Here is a 16,360-nt window from a genome sequence, read left to right as displayed (position 1 = left end):
ACGGATGTATAATGGGAGAGAGTTCCGGAGGCGAGGGGCAGAACGGCAGAAGGCTCTGAACCCCATCGTGGACAGGCGGGCAGATGGAGTGGAGAGGGTTGATGAGGGTTGTTCGGGGCATGCCAATCTTCCTTTCTAAGGGAGTGGAGGCATTGGTGTGCTTGGTTCCATTTTCCAAAGCAACCTATTGCAGATGCTGGAAGAACTTGGCAGTCAAAGGAGAAAGAAAAACAGAGTTAATATTTTTGGTTGATCACCTTTCAGCTGAATTGGGAAAGTTAGAAATAAAACTCAGATTATTTAAGAATTATTGACACCGAATGCTCTCACATACATTTCAAGTTATTAAAATTATATTTAATAATAGCTGATGAACCATGCATGCAGACTATTGGGTCTTATAAGTACATTAGTTCTAGCAAGCTATTTTGTGTTATTTAATTTTGTGTCGGTTGATTGAAATATGTTGAATTCTTTTGCTTTAGGATGCCCACAATTGTATACCAGAATTGGATGGTGAAACTGCTATGTTTGCAGTCTATGATGGTCATGGAGGTAAGAGAGTATGGGGAATCGTATATTTTTCCTGTAATGTAATTTTTTGTGCCTTCATTCATGTAAGATTATGTATATGTGGGTAGGATTATACAGCAGTATCAATAACAAAAATGGGCTTTTTAAAGTGAATCTGAATAAACTCCTTACAAGACCTGTTATTATCCTTTTCACCATTAAACTGTTCCCAGTATTGACTGCCCCACAATCAGTGCTTGAGGAAAATGACATTGCATACAATTTTCACCTTTTGATGCTAATATGTAAAAACAGTGATGCTTGGTGCACAGTGAATCAGCATCACCTTCCACCTTTCCCCCCCAAACACGAGCCTGGCAATAAAAAAATGAAATGGATAAAATTTCCTCTCTGACCCCCTCGAGCAGTTGAAATATATGGCTTTGACAGGAGTATGGATAATTCCTTTCATTTGCTGTTTGCAGCCCTTCAGTCGTGAATGGTGCTGGCTTCCACAAACATTTTCCATTGATAAAATGTGCATGTACAGAACGTGTTTTTTGGGAATGATTCAGTCATTTTAATTCCTCATGTTTCTACCTCGTCGTATGTTAAACTTATTACAGTCCTAATTTGCTCCTGTGAGTTTAAGTCGTAAAAGCACAAAAAAAATCAAATTATCTAGCCTAGCCAGTACTGAAGTATTATGAGATAAATAAAAGCCTGTAAACGTGGCTTGTGTGCCTCAAGAGGCTCCGATTTCATATTTTCTCATTTTATTGTTCTTGTATTTGTGCTGTAACACGTGATTATTTATGCTTATAAATCTGTACAAGAAAACATTTTTCAATTCGATTTAGTCGGGGACAGTTCATGCTGATGTGTTCTGCCACCTTAATCGACAGGTAACTTGACAGTTACCTTGCTGTAAGTAGTTTGCTGCGAAATAGGTTAATTCTACATCTCATGATCTGTGCTACAACCATAGTGATCGCCTTTATGAACAACACGAGTCCAAGTTGATGCAAATAATCTACATTGCTGCAATTTCTCAAAAGTAGAAAACAATGACAAAGCTATCTTGTAAACTCTCTCCAGTAATTTCTGGAAGCTTCAAATTTGATGTTTGACGTTTGCAGTTTTAATAACTCTCAAGTTTAAAAAGTACACTCTTGCCCTTACCTTCATCCTCTGCCCCTGCTACCACCCCCTTCCCCGACCTAACAAACTAGATCAACAAAGTCTCGACCTGAAACATCAATTGCCCATTTCTCTCCACCGATGCAGCTTGATCAGCTGCTCTTTTTCTGCTTGACATTGTGAGATCGGGTTTCCCTCTTAACTGGGACTGAATGTTAAACCCCTATAATTAGTCTACATTCCCAAGCTGGGGTTTTCATGCTTGTGAAGTCATTGTTTTGTTTAGTTTATTATCACGTGTACTGAGGTATAGTGAAAAGCTTTCGTTGTGTGCTAATCAGTCAGTGGAAAGACTACATATGATTACAATCGAGCCATCCACAGTGTACAGATACATGATAAAGGAAATAAAATTTAGTGCAAGATAAAGTCCAGCAAAGTCCAATTATAGATAGTCCGAGGGCCTCCAGTGAGGTAGCTCAAACCTGTTCTCTAGTTGTTGATAGGGTGGTTCAGTTGCCTGATAACAGCTGGGAAGAAACTGTCCCTGAATCTGGAGGTATGCTTTTTCACACTTCTGTACCTCTTGCCTGATGGGAGACGGGGGAAGAGGGAATGACGTGAGTGAGACTCGTCCTTGATTATGCTGCTGGCCTTGCCAAGGTAATACATAGTGTAAATGAGTCGATTGAAGGGAAGTTGGTTTGTGTGATGGTCTGGTCTGCATCCACAATTCTGTACAATTCCTTGCAGTCTTGGATGGATCTGTTCCCAAACCATGCCATGCTGATAAAATGCTTTCTACTACGACTCATCTATAGAAGTTGTAAGAGTTGTTGGGGGCGTGCTGAACATTCTAAACCACCTAAGGAAGTAGAGGCATTGGCGTGGTTTCTTGGCCATTACTTTGATGGTCCGGTACAAGTTGTTGGTGATATTTATTCCAAGGAATTTAAAACTTTCAAACTCTCTACTTCGGTGCCGTCAATGCAGACTGGGGTATGTGTACCGATTCGCTTTCTGAAGTCGATCACTACCTCCGTTGTCTTGTGAGATTGAGAGTGCCGTCCACAAATTTGTAGATTGAATTGAATAATTGCTGCATGGTCGTGAGTGTATGAGGTTTAGAAAAGAGGGCTGAGAATACATCCTTGTGGAGCACCACTGTTTACGATTATCGTAGAGGATGATTTGTCCCCTTTCCCCACTGATTATGGTCCGTTGATCAGGACGTCGAGGCTCTAGTTGCAGAGATGAGTGCTGACTCCAAGTTCTATGAGTTTGGTGATGAGCTTGGATGGGATAATGGTGCTAACAACAGAGCTGTTGTCTAATTGAATAGAAGTCTGAGGTGTCTTTCTTATCCAGATGTTCCAGGGATGCGTGTAGGACCAGGGCGATGTCATCAAATGTGGAATGGTTTACAATTCTGTTTATTCTGTCCTTTCAACTCTAGCACAATAATGCTACTACATCCTAGACACCCTTCACCAACTCAAAGGATTAAGGACATTATTGTCACATACACCAATTGGTGCAGTGAAATTTGAGTTGCCATTGCAGCACACAAATGAAATAAACACAACATTAGAATTGAACATTAAACATAAAAAAACATCCTCCCCACAGCGGGATCAACATTTCCCACTGTGAGGGAAGGCAGCAAAGTTCAGTCCACTTCCTCGATGTTCACCCGTGGTCGGGGCCTATAGAAGCCTCCGCAGTCGCCGCTACGGACCGCCCAATGTTTCAGGCCCTCTCACCGGGATGATAGAACTGCGGCATCGGAACAGAAGAACACTCTCAGTGGCTTGGAGTACTGAAAGGGCCGCTTCCTACCGAAGAACGCGGCTCTCGAAGTCCACAGGCTGCGCTGGGAACTCCACAGGCCGTGCTGGGAACTCCATTCCCTTTGCATGATATGTTTCCTCCCTTTCAAATAAATTGTATTTTAATTACTTTCTTTCAGGTGAAGAGGTGGCACTATACTGTGCAAAGTATCTGCCAGACGTTATTAAGGATCAACAAGCTTACAGAAATGGAAAATTGCAGAAGGTATAATTTTCACATTTTAAAACATGCTGTTTTTGAAATCTGAGCAACAAGGCTTTTGTAACAGTAACCTGGTCCAGATGATTAGGATTCAAATTGTTTTTGTTGATTTAATAAAAATTCACATGCATAATCCATATCACAGTGGCAGATTTGGAGAATGATGTTTCGTGTGCACTGATCCAGCATTACCTCTCCTCTCTTCCCCAAAATAGAAAGTCTAGTGATATTGGGAATATCACTCCTTTAGCGATTTCACATGGATTCAGAATTATTTGTTTCCACCAGGTCTGACTTGGGACCCACAGAGTCTGTCACAAGTGGGGCAAGGAGGTGCTTGACAGGGTAGATGGGTGGGTATTTTGGGAAGTGACCTGTGACTTACACCATTTATGGTGGGCTTCTGTGTGCTTCTGACAAATGGACAGAAGGTTACAAATGTCAACTCTCATTCCCAGTGGACATGGGCAAAATAACAAATAATGTACAAATACCCCTCTGGCCACTTGGTAACCTGTTGCTTTATCAGATCTTGGAGTAGAATGCGGTGTTGGGGCAAACCAAGTATAGTTGGGGAGTCAATTCTGGATTTTTCCTGAGGAGAGTTGCTGATGTTAGTTTACTTCTTCAGCCTGTGGGTTTGGAGGGTGTTGCAGAAACGGCATTTAGCAAGTTCAGGCAGCATTTGTAAAGAGATTAGATTGGGTGGCAACTGGAGTTCTGATTGTCATACAATAGGAAATTAATTACACTTGGAGAGTGTACAGAGGAAATTCATCAGAATGTTGCCAGAATTGGAATATTTCAGTTATGAAGTTACTTACTGGATGGTTTGGATTTTTTTTTCTTGGATTGAATGAGACTGAGGAAGACTTCATTGTGAATTTTGTCTAAAATGCAGTACACAAAAAATAAGGGAATATCTATCTATATACTTTTAAAACTGTGTGGGTGTATGACAGTTTGCCTTTGAAATGTATCTCCTCGAAAACCAGATGCAAAAACGCAGAGACTTTTACAATTTCGGTAGGGATTTAACATGATTTCAGAAATCCACTCCTCTCTAAATTCGGTCGATTGTTTCCCCAGATTTTGAATAAAGTTGTGCCCAAAACTCACTTTTCGAAAATAATCGGCGCTTGCCAGCTGCTGACGTCACAATGCCTACATGCTCACCAATCCAGGCCCCGTTCCCCTTCCCCTACAGCTCTGCTTCGCTATAGGACCCTTATTCTGCAGATCTCGGGGTCAGTGGCGCCTCACGCACTGAACCGTCTCCTTGCTGCCGGCGCAGCTCGTGAAGCCCCGCTCCTCCCCCGCCCGCCTGCACGCTCATTCCAGCTGTGGGTTTCCAGAGAGTCAGAAGCCGCGTCTGTCTCTCCCCCCCCCCCCCCCCCCCCCCCCCCCCCCCCCCCCCCCCCCCCCCCCCTCCTCTTCTCACCTCCTCTCTCTCTTCCTCCCTCTCTCCCCTCCTCTCCTCTTTACCAAAGATTCTATACTATACCGCTATAGGATATTTGCTCTCTACCGTCACTCCTCTCTGAGGAGGCACCCCCCCACCCCGGCCCAGCTCTGTCATGCAGGCGGAAGCCACGATCGGCTGGTTCCCCTGCTGCTATTTTTTAAATCTGACCGCCGCCCAGCTGCTGTGGATTAATGCAGTTTTCCACGAGGTACGTTACTCCACCCTCTCCCATTCTTCAAAAGGCGCAGAAAGAACAAGAATGTTCTGCAGCAAAGATCCTATATTAGATTATTTAATTCTTTACTATTTAATATTTCTGCCACCGGGTGATGCTAAAGAGCTATATAAATTCACATGGCTCCAGCATTTAGTTAAGCAGTATTTCCACTGATGAATTACATTTGTTCCCCATGCTCTGCTTGAAGCAAATTTGCTTATGCGAATTTTCAGAAATCAAAACACCGCAGATGCTGGAACTCTTAAATCAGAAATCTGGGGGAGGTGGGACCAGTACAAACAGGATGGTCTGCACCTGGGCTGGAATGGAACCAATGTCCTTGGGGGAGTGTTTGCTAGTGCTGTCGGGGAGGATTTAAACTAATATGGCAGGGGGATGGGTGCAAGAGCAGAGAGGCAGAGGGGTGTAAAATGAGGGTAGAAGCAATAGGTAGCAAGGTGAAAGTAAAAGTGGCAGGCAGACCAATCCAGGGCAAAAATCAAAAAGGGCCACTTTTCAACATAATTGTATAAGGGGTAAGAGTGTATTAAAACAAGCCTGAAGGCTTTGTATCTTAATGCAATGAGCATTCGCAATAAGGTGGATGAGTTGAATGTGCAGATATTTATTAATGAATATGATATAGTTGGGATCATAGATACATGGCTCCAGGGTGACCAAGGCTGGGAGCAGAACATCCAGGGATATTCAATATTCAGGAGGGATAGATAGAAAGGAAAAGGAGGTGGGGTAGCATTGCTGGTTAGAGAGGAGATTAACGCAATAGAAAGGAAGGATATGAGCTTGGAGGATGTGGAATCGATACGGGTAGAGCTGCGAAACACTAAGGGACAGAAAATGCTAGTGGGAGTTGTGTACAGGCCACCTAACAGTAGTAGTGGAGTTGGGCATGGCATCAAACAGGAAATTAGAAATGCTTGCAACAAAGGTAAAACAATTATAATGGGTGACTTCAATCTACATATAGATTGGGTTAATCAAATTGGCAGGGGTGCTGAGGAAGAGGATTTCTTGGAATGTATGCGGGATAGTTTTCTAAACCAACATGTAGAGGAGCCAACGAGAGAGCAGGCTATTATAGACTGCGTATTGAGTAATGAGGAAGGATTAGTTAGCAGTCTTGTTGTGCGTGGCCCCTTGGAAAAAGCCAGAAAAAGCAGCCTACCAGAGGACTGGGAGAAATTCAGTCCAGCAGAGGAGGACAAAAGGCTTAATTAGGAAAGGGAAAATAGGGGACGATCAGCCACGAAAAAATAATCTTTCTTCCTTTTTGGAATGAAATGATCCTGCGTCTTCTGGATTATGCCCAGAAATTCCTGCCATTGCTGTTCCACCGTCATTCCTGCTAGGATCCCTTTCCAGTCTACTTTGGCCAGCTTCCCTCTCATGCCTTCATAGTTCAACTGCATCGCTGCCACTTCCAATGTAACGTTCTCCTTCTGAAATTGCAGATTAAAACTAATCATATGATCACTACCTCCAAGCAGTTCCTTTACCTCGAGTTCTCTTATCATATCTGGTTCATTGGACAACACTAAATCCAGAATTGTCTTTTCTCTGGTCGGCTCCATTACAAGCTGCTCCAAGAATCCATCTCGGAGGCATTCTACAAACTCTCTTACTTGGGGTCCTGAACCAACCTGATTTTCCCAGTCTACCTGCATATTGAAATCCCCCATCACTACAGTGGCATTACCTTTGTTGTATGCCAATTTTAACTCCTGCTGCAACTTACATCCAACATCCGGGCTAATATTTGGGGGTCTGTAAATAACACCAATTAGTGTCTTCTTGCCTTTACAATTCCTCAACTCAATCCACAGTGTCTGTAAACCTGCAATTTATGTTTGCACATTAGCTACCTCCAAAATTCAACTCCAGAAGGATTTTTCTTTTCTCGTGTGGTCATCCTTCCAATGTCTGATTGATATTTCACAACTTTAAATTAGCATTAAAATGTCTTCTTTAACTTTGTTTTTTACCTTTGCATTCAAGGCATTGGAGGATGCCTTTCTGTGCATAGACAGCAAGTTGACAGAAGAAGTGGTAATCAAAGAGCTTGCCCAACTTGCGGGCCGTCCTCGTGAGGATGATGGCGAGAAAGTTGCTGATGAAGATGACGGTAGGTTGGAACTAAACTGATTTCTGAATGGAGTGGAACCCATTCTCCGGGTTGATAATCCACCTCAGTAAAGGCAGTTATAAGCACGGAATATATTATAAATAAATTGTATGTTTGTTTTTGCGTGCTAAGGACCAGTTTGTGTACAGTGATCCTAAAAACTTTGATTTCCGTTTTGGCTGTGATTTGACATGATAAATCAAGATTGGATTTTGTTCTGCATTTTTCCGAACTATCTTCAACAATTCGTGTTTTTTTTTCTTTTTTCTCTCCATTTCCCACCATGCCCTTCCCACCCAATCCCTCAAACTAAAATAAAACGTAAAAGAACAACCTACATTTAAAAGAATGAGGCATTTAGAGAATTCCTATTGGAACAACTATGAATAGGTTGAAGAGACATTGTATTTCTGCTGGAGAGGGGTGACAGTAAAAGCCAGTTGAACATTTTTTTATAGTGAGAAAGATCATCATGAGATATTTGGGTAGCTATTATTTGTACTTTTCCCCTTCCTGTCCAAAAATGAACAGAGCAATGGAATAAATATCTATCTAACATATCATATACTTATTAAAACTCTGATCTTGTACGTGTCTGTGTATATGTGTGTGTCTTTACATCTTCGCGAAAACACTACGCGGTAACGATAACATTTTTACATATTCCGGTTGACATTTTTCCTGTCGAGTCCGGGATCACCTTATCTGAACATTTCATGCTTTATTTCTCAACTTATTACTGAAAATGTTTAAAAATATCAAAAGACTTTGAATTTAAAACAATGTTTACTGTTAAAATAATTCCTCACAGCTTCCAAAACACTTCGATATAAAGTTGCAAGACAGGAACACATTGAACTTTTCACCTCAATGGCATATCACAGCAAATGCACCCACATTTGCAACAGTTTTGCCATCAAAGCTACTGGCAGGACAGGAGGGGGAGGGTCAATTGGTATTTTAATTGGGAAGTGCAATGCTGGGGGAGGCAGAGGACTACTGGAATCTTACGTTCAGCAACGGAGTGAGTTGGGGGACCACGCCTCCCATGAGGGCTACGGGTAGGGAACGGGTACGTTGGAGGAGCAGACGGGTCTGCACTTGGTCTGGTATATTATTCAAACTTTCATCTTGTTTGTTTCTATGTTTGTCTGTCTGCGGGGTGTGATCCTTAAATTACGGCAAAACGGTACACAATTAACGCTATAGTTTTTGGCCCACCTTACTCACTCACCATTGGCCTGGTGTGTGATCTGTCAAGTTTTGTTCAGATTGATGGTGCATTTTACACTTTATTCACATTTTAAACTTTACAAAATCCAGTTTGACATATCACGAACGTGCACTAAGCAGCATATGATGTCACAATGGGAACTCATTTACATAACCTGCTGTCAGCAGTGTTCCACCCCTCCGCAATGACACCACAATGGAATATAATTTACATTTTTTTTAAATCAGTTTAAAGGGATGGAGAGGAGGAGAGGGGAAAGAAGGGGAGGGTGAAGAGGAGGGAGAGGAAGTGCTGGGGATGAGGGGGAATTGAGGAGGATAGGGGTAGGAAGAGGGATGGCGAGGCACACGTAGGGAGGGTTGCCGTGACTCGCGTCACAACGGGGATATCTGCCGTCACAATGGGAAACCGTCAGCCGCCAGTTGGGGGCTATGGGTGAGTGGTGGAACATTGCGTTTGGGGATCAGCCCTCCCATGTGACAGGGACCCAATGGGTCCCACTTGGTCTAGTACAACTTAAAATAATTTATCACAGAAACGATGCTCCCAAGCTTGATACTTTTGTTTGTCACCCCGCTTTTGTAAAGTATACCACCCAGACCTACGCCACACCATTTGATGTATTAAATTAAATGATTTCAATATTGATAGATTTATGGCATTCTTTTCTGATAATCTTCTGTCGTCTAAGCTCCCAGTGTTGATTTTAAAAACCAATAAATAGCTTGAACATAAATATATAAAAGAGGCAAGTGATAAGGGTAAAAATGCCAATAAGAACAAAAGAATAGTCAATAGAAACACGATACGTGACGGGCATGCACTAATAAAGAACAGTGTAAACATGGGCAGTCTGGCAAAATATGAAAAATTGTCTGGGTGGTAAAATGGTGTGAAATTATGAAATGTTCATGAAATTTTGCATGCATGTTTCTGGTGCTGTTGGGTATATTTTTATATGCACAAACAGTATAGGGAGGTTGGACGGCAGTCAAGGTAACGACCCGTGACCCATACTGTTGCCACGCAACGCCTTCTGGAGTACAAGCGGTGAACGTCAGTTAAGCACTTACTTTGGGTGCCAGTACAGTCTTCTGTCCCAGCATCCGGACTCCGCTCTGACTGGTTCCACCCTCGCCGCCCCCGGGCCGTCTGCCCCCCCCCCCCCCCCCCCCCTATGTTGGGGGGGGGGGGGGGGGGTGTGAATCACCCCGGTGTGTGGGTCGGGGTCCGGAGGGGTGAATCAGCCCGTATGGTGGTGGGGGTCGGGGTGATCAACCCGGTGTGGGGGTCGGGGGGTGAATCACCCCGGTGTGTGGGCTGGGGTCTTGGAGGGTGAATCATCCCGTATGGTGGTGGGGGTCTGGGGATCGGGGTGATCACCCCGGTGTGGGGGTGGGGGTTAATCACCCCATGTGGTGGTGGGGGTCGGGGGGGGGGGGTGAATCACCCCAGTGTATGGCTCAGGTGCTGGTGCAGCACGGTCAGTGACTCTGGATGGGCGGAGGGACCAGACTATCCCCAACTCTGTTGCAGATGACCAGGGTGTTGCCGGGTTTATAGCCCCATGTGTCCGCTGCCTGGAACCTTGTGTGTGGGCGCTGCCGACCCACAATGCAGCCGCATAGGGGGAGACTGGGCGGGTGGTGGCCATGCCAAGACGGCGCTGACCCCGGGGGGGGAGAGTGGGGGCTGTCTCGAGAGATGCGCTCCTTCGGCCGCTTACATCTTGGTGCTCGGGTTCAGACTGGAGCGCGACTCCAGCTCCGGGCGGTCGTGGGCCAGTACTTGCCCTCAATCCGCCGGCGCGCTGCTCTTTCACAAGTCAGTGAGCAGCAGTGATTTTGGCGGTTTTCTCTCATGGATACCCATTTTTTACAGCGCGAATATTGACCATTTTGCCGGTTTTTAACAGGTAAGAAAGTACATGTTTCGTGGTTTACCAGTGTATGCCGGAAGCTGCCTTGTACTCCAGAAGGATCGAGATGCTCCATGCGTCATGCTCTTTAACCCGATGACCTTGCGTGCAACCCCCCTATAAATGCATTCTCTTTGCACCTGCCTGCTTTAATACTCAGCCTACATATTCTCTGTTTGTAACTAATACATGTTTTTATCCTTCAGTTGATCATGAGGAGGCTGCACTTTTGCATGAAGAGGCAACAATGACAATTGAAGAATTGCTCACTCGATATGGACAAAACCAGAACAGTCCCAAACTTGCAAAGAGCAAAATTTCACCCGGTATTAAGAAACCATTGTCCAAAGCTGGAGACAAAAACAAAACTGAAAAGGAAATTAATGGAGAGCTGCAGAGTAGTGAAGTCAGCGTGGATGAAACGGAGAACAAAAATGGAAAATCCGAAGCAGTGGCAGGAATCTCATCAAGCTCTGATTGTGGGAGAGAGGAAGCTGGGTTGGGGAATGGGAGCAGCAGCACCGGATCCAGTTTGGAAAAAGAAATTGCCGTGCCTGACAAGAGCACGGAAGAGGCCGTAGTGTCGTCATCCACAGCTGATGCTGGGCCATCCTGCTCCTCCTCTGATAAATCTCAGCGAGCAACCAAGTCAATGTTCTTTGAGGACAGTGAGGATGAATCGGAAGAAGCAGCAGAAGAAGAAGAAGAGGAGGAAGATAGTGAAGAGGTAGCCATTTTGTTTTCATTTTATTGTGTTAATTTTGAGAGTAAGAGGGATCTAAGAGTTAGAGACTGTTACCTATTTTTGTTGGTCCGCTACCTATTGCTCGGAGGTATCTAAAACTACTTGAGCTTTTGAAGAAAGGTTAGGCTTGCTCAGTATTTGACTTTAAGCCTTGAGACGTGTCGCATCTGATTTTGTGATTGGAATTGAGCACCAGATCATTTCTTTTTGATCTTTGCCTCATACGTAAGGCAGAGAGAGATGTATTCTTGATTAGTACACGTGCCATAGAAACACGTGCCTTCTGTGGCAAAGAATTCCACAAATTCACAACTCTGGGTGAAAAAGTTTTTTCTCATCTCAGTTTTAAATGGTCTTTCCTTTTATTATTATACTGTGGCCTCTGGTTCTGGACTCCTCCAACGTAATAATAATAATATGTCTTTATACAAGAACAACGAGATTAAGATTGCAACCTCCGCATCGATGCTGTAAAATAAATAAATACGGTAAAAGTACAAATAGGACCATATACACTGTTAAAAATTACACCAGCTGTCACTGTGTTGAGATAAGTCAGTTGTGCCAGTTGATTATGGGGGCAAAGACAGATTATGGGGGACGCTTAGCAGACTGATTCAGTACAGTTGTAGCTCTAGGGAAAAAGTTATTTCTCAGCCTGGAGGTGCGGGTGTAAAAGGCCTTATAATGTCTGCCAGATGGAAGAAGTTCAAACAGACGGTGGCATGGGTGTGTGGAGTCCTTACAGATGCTGATGGCTTTTCTAATGTAGCATGCGTTGTAGATGTCCTCCAGGGCTGGGAGCTGTATCCCAATGATCTTCTGTGCTCCGGAGACGACCCGCTGAAGAGCTCTCCTATCCACTGTTGTGCAACTAAGATACCACACAGATGCAGTATGTTAGGATGTTCTCTGTGGTGCAGCAATAGAAAGTCATCAGCATCTGTTGGGGCAGACCAGCTTTTTTCAGCATGATCAGAAAAAACAGCCGTTGCTGTGCTTTCTTGACCAGTGCAGTGGTGTTACTGCATCACGTGAGGTCCTCTGAAATGCATGTGCCCAGAAATCTGTAGCTGGACACTCTCTCCACTGGCTGGAGCGTACCATCATCCTGTGACCGTCTAAAGTTGATGATCAGCTCCTTGGTTTTAGCTATATTTAGGGACAGGTTGTTCTCTGAGCACCAGCTCGCCGGGTTCTGCGCCTCCGCTCTGTAGGCTGATTCATCGCCATTGGAGATCAGCACGATCACTGTTGTGTCATCCGCAAATTTAACGATGGTGTTCGTGGCGAATGCAGGAAGGAGGGAGTAGAAGATGGGGCTCAGTACACAACCCTGTGGTGTGCCAGTACTCGGAGTAATTGTGGAGGACAGGTGGGGGCCCAGTCTCACCGCCTGAGGACGCTCCGACAGAAAATTCAGGATCCAGTTTCATAGTGACGAGCTTGAAAGTGAGCTTGGTGGGGATGACATTATTGAAAGCAGTACTGTAGTCTACAAATAGCATCCTCACGTATGTGCCTTGTTGCTCCGGGTGGGAACAATTTTCCTGCATCTAGCTTGTCCAGTCCTTCCTTCTCCCCACCACCCCCTATCAGTCTGAAGAAGGGTTTTGGCCCAAAACGTTACCTATTTCCTTCGCCCCATAGATGCTGCTGCACCCGCTGAGTTTCTCCAGCATTTTTGTGTACCTTTGATTTTCCAGCATCTGCAGTTCCTTCTTGAACACTGTGTACTCGTTTCAGTTTCACTAGACCAAGTGCAGACCCATTGGGTCTGATCCCCCCAACGTGCAGTTGGGGGGGGGGGGGGGCATTGGGCATCACACACATTAAGCACCCCCACACACAAGCTAACTACCCCCCTGCGAACATTAATGGAGGAATTTCAGGTTTTTACCCAGAGGGAGTAATGCCCCGCGCGTATATTAAACTGCAGGCGCGCCAAAGTTCAGGGGGGGGGGGGCTGTGACCTCCTGTTGGGGGAGGGGAGGAGCAGGTTGAGGGGGGAAGGGGGGGGGGGGGGGGGGGGGGGTGGGGGAGGGGGGAGGGCGGGAACTCGGTGAGCAGGTGGGTCGGACGGGGCCTGCGAACAACGGGCAGGGCCCAGGGGAGTAATGGCCCGCGGGCTGGAGTGCCAGCAGTTCAGGTTGTGACCTATTCTAGCGCTTCTGGCAGTTTGAGAATGGCCGGGGGGGGGGGGTGCTCTGTCTGCGGGGGCGGGCTGGGTCCGCAGTGCCTATTCTAGCGCTTCTGGCAACAGCCGGCGTTCTGCTCTGCTCTGTCTGCGGGGAGAGGCGGAGTGTGGGGGAAGGGGGGGAGAGGGGGCGAGGGAGGAGGAGGGGAGAGAGGTGAAGGAGGGGGGGGGGTTTGAGCGGGCGCTCACTCCAGCTCCAGACTCTGCTCGAGCCCAGGCAGCAGCGTCCCCACCAGGGGGGCCACGGGCGGGGATAGACATGAGGATCCCGAGTGAGGCGGCGGGTGGTCGTCGAACCGGGCTTTGCCCGCGGCGGCAGTCTCTGGAGAGGGAGAGAGAGGGAGAGAGGGCAAAGACGGCAGAGAGAGAGAGAGAGAGAGAGAGGCAGTGACAGAGAGACTGCTGGCGGCCGTTGGCAGCGGCTGTGAGAAATGGCGGCGTCTCTGAGGCAGTGCGTGCGTCAGTAGCCGTTATGGTCGCTGGCCAGCAGGAGGCGAGAAAATGAGTGGGGGGAGGGTGGTTGTATGATTTTATTTAAAAAAGGGTAGATAAAAAGAAAATGTTTTGAGGAGTGCAAAATCGGATGTAAAATGAATGAGCTAGCGACATGGAAAAAATGACGGAGTTTAATCACGGAGTGCTGGCGTAGCATGGAATCAAAAGCCGAATCTGGCACCCACAAGACAGCCAGGCAGAAACACGCACACACACACACACGCACGCGCACGCGCACGCGCACACACACACACACACACACACACACACACACACACACACACACAGCCACAGAGTTTTAAATATAGATAGATAGATGATGCTGACTGCAGCATCATTTGCCTACCTCATTTGCTGACATTGAGCTTTTTAATTTTTTTTTAAAATGGTTTCCATGGTTTGGTTAAATTCTTCTAGGATTTACTCTGCAAGAGAAGCAGTAGCTGATTTTTTTCATTTCTTCAATGCTTACTTGCATGGGCCCAAGCTCCACCTGTCTTTTAGTACCAGTACCGCTGAGTTACTCCAACATTTTGTGTCTATCTTCGGAGTAAACCAGCATCTGCAGTTCCTTCCTACATCTGCCCTTTGGAAGGATGTGCAGTGCAGTCTTTGTTTCTGTCTTTCTCGATCCACTCCTTCATCCATAAATTGATTACCGCATTGGTGCTGCTTCCTGCTCTCATACAGATCTTAAATTTCATTGTATTGGCTGCCAATTTCTGCTCTGTTCTTACCTTCATGGAGCCTATCAATGTCATCTGTACCGATAGTGAATTCTCCAACTCATTCTTTCTTTCTGACTATTGGAACTGGCCATTTCTACCCATCATTAGTTTGGCTCATTTTCAATTTTTCTATATTAGTATAGTCGGGCCTGCTGGCATGGCCCATAGCCATGCTATTCGCAACACATTAAAAAAAAACAAAGAAGCATAATAGATTTCTAACTGACACCTTAATTCATTGGGCCTCATCCGTTTTTAGATATTCCCTTTATTTTACTATCCCTGCTCAGACTTCTGTCACTAATTTGTTTTCACTTTTTCCCCCTTATTCTGATGAAGGGTTTCGAACCTGAACTGTAGACTATTTCTCCTTTGACAGGTGCTGCTTCACCTGTGTGTTTCCTACATTGATTGATTTTATATAAGATTTGCTTTGTACAGGCAAATTCTTCTGATTTAAATCTGAATTCCTAACAATGAATCGGATTTTTCAATTTTTTGTGCCCCATTTTGACAGTTTAGTTGGCAAGATCATAAAATAAAAGGGTGAGGGAAGGAGAGTCAGTGGAGGTACCGGTCTGGAGGGGGGCAAGCTTGTGATTCATGATGGAAGTCAGCAAGGTCAGCCAATTGTGGGGGGGACACGCGGGAGGCTGTGGGCGGAGGGAACACAACGACGCTCTTTGGCTGTTGCTGAGATCAGCCTGGCGGCGCCGTGCGAGCTGTTACAGTGTCCGTGTGTCGGAGGGAACCGGAACGCGAGCGGGTGAGATGCGGGGACACGAACGGGAGTGTGGGCTCGGGGTGACCGGGATGTCCGGACAGCTAAGACAGATGGTTGCGGGGCATGGGTCCCCTCCCCCTCCTCTCTTGTGGGGAAAATAAATAAATTAACACAACAGTGATTTGTGTTTCCTATATGGAGCTGCGACTGGAAATGGAATGGTACTGGCGATGATAGTGGGGGTTAGAGAGATGCACGGCCCAACCTCCCGGGCAGCGGCTACCCCCTCCCCTTTCTGGTGAATTTCTGTTTATATTGGGAATTTTTATTTTCATTGTTATTGGCAGAGGTTTTAGTTTTCTACCTACTTCGCGTTGTAGATGTGACATCAGTGTATTGACAGTTAACTGCCTTGCAACATTGTGCATAATTATGCCTTGAGATGGTACCTTTCTAAGGTAATGTGAGGGTTTTACTTTTGTGTTCTTTTGGCATCTCTACAAATAGCTCATTTAGAAATTCAGGTAACATTTTTTGTAAAGATTTTTTTAACTGTATGTCAATTATTTCATGAAATATTTATCTTGGAGATTATTTTACTGGTTTTGTGTTTTAGAAAAAATTCCAAGCTTCTGTTATGTAAATTACCAGCAAAAAGCTTAGAAATTACTTTCAATTTATTGAAAATGCAGGAGCCCCCTGAATCCCCCACCGGGGCGCTGTCCCTAGACCCTGCAGGGGGCTAGCCGGCCTCTAGGACCCCTGGCCAATACTTCCTATTTTTTTTTT

The 16,360-nt window shown here is 45.5% G+C and overlaps 1 protein-coding gene across 1 annotated transcript in view; it reads left to right on the top strand.

Moving 5' to 3' along the window:
- The window catches only part of ppm1g (protein phosphatase, Mg2+/Mn2+ dependent, 1G), a 43,453-nt gene that overhangs the window by 11,542 nt on the left and 15,551 nt on the right, over window positions 1-16,360 (top strand). Inside the window, exons 2-5 of the mRNA XM_055639196.1 lie at window positions 486-555; window positions 3,623-3,708; window positions 7,404-7,530; window positions 10,889-11,409. Coding sequence (XP_055495171.1) covers window positions 486-555; window positions 3,623-3,708; window positions 7,404-7,530; window positions 10,889-11,409 — 804 coding nt within the window. The remainder of the gene's footprint in view (window positions 1-485; window positions 556-3,622; window positions 3,709-7,403; window positions 7,531-10,888; window positions 11,410-16,360) is intronic.

The sequence above is a fragment of the Leucoraja erinacea genome, chromosome 8, assembly GCF_028641065.1.
Source record: "Leucoraja erinacea ecotype New England chromosome 8, Leri_hhj_1, whole genome shotgun sequence".
Taxonomy (NCBI): Eukaryota; Metazoa; Chordata; class Chondrichthyes; order Rajiformes; family Rajidae; genus Leucoraja; species Leucoraja erinaceus.
Note: the sequence above shows the minus strand (reverse complement) of the source record. Positions and strands in the feature narration are given on the sequence as shown.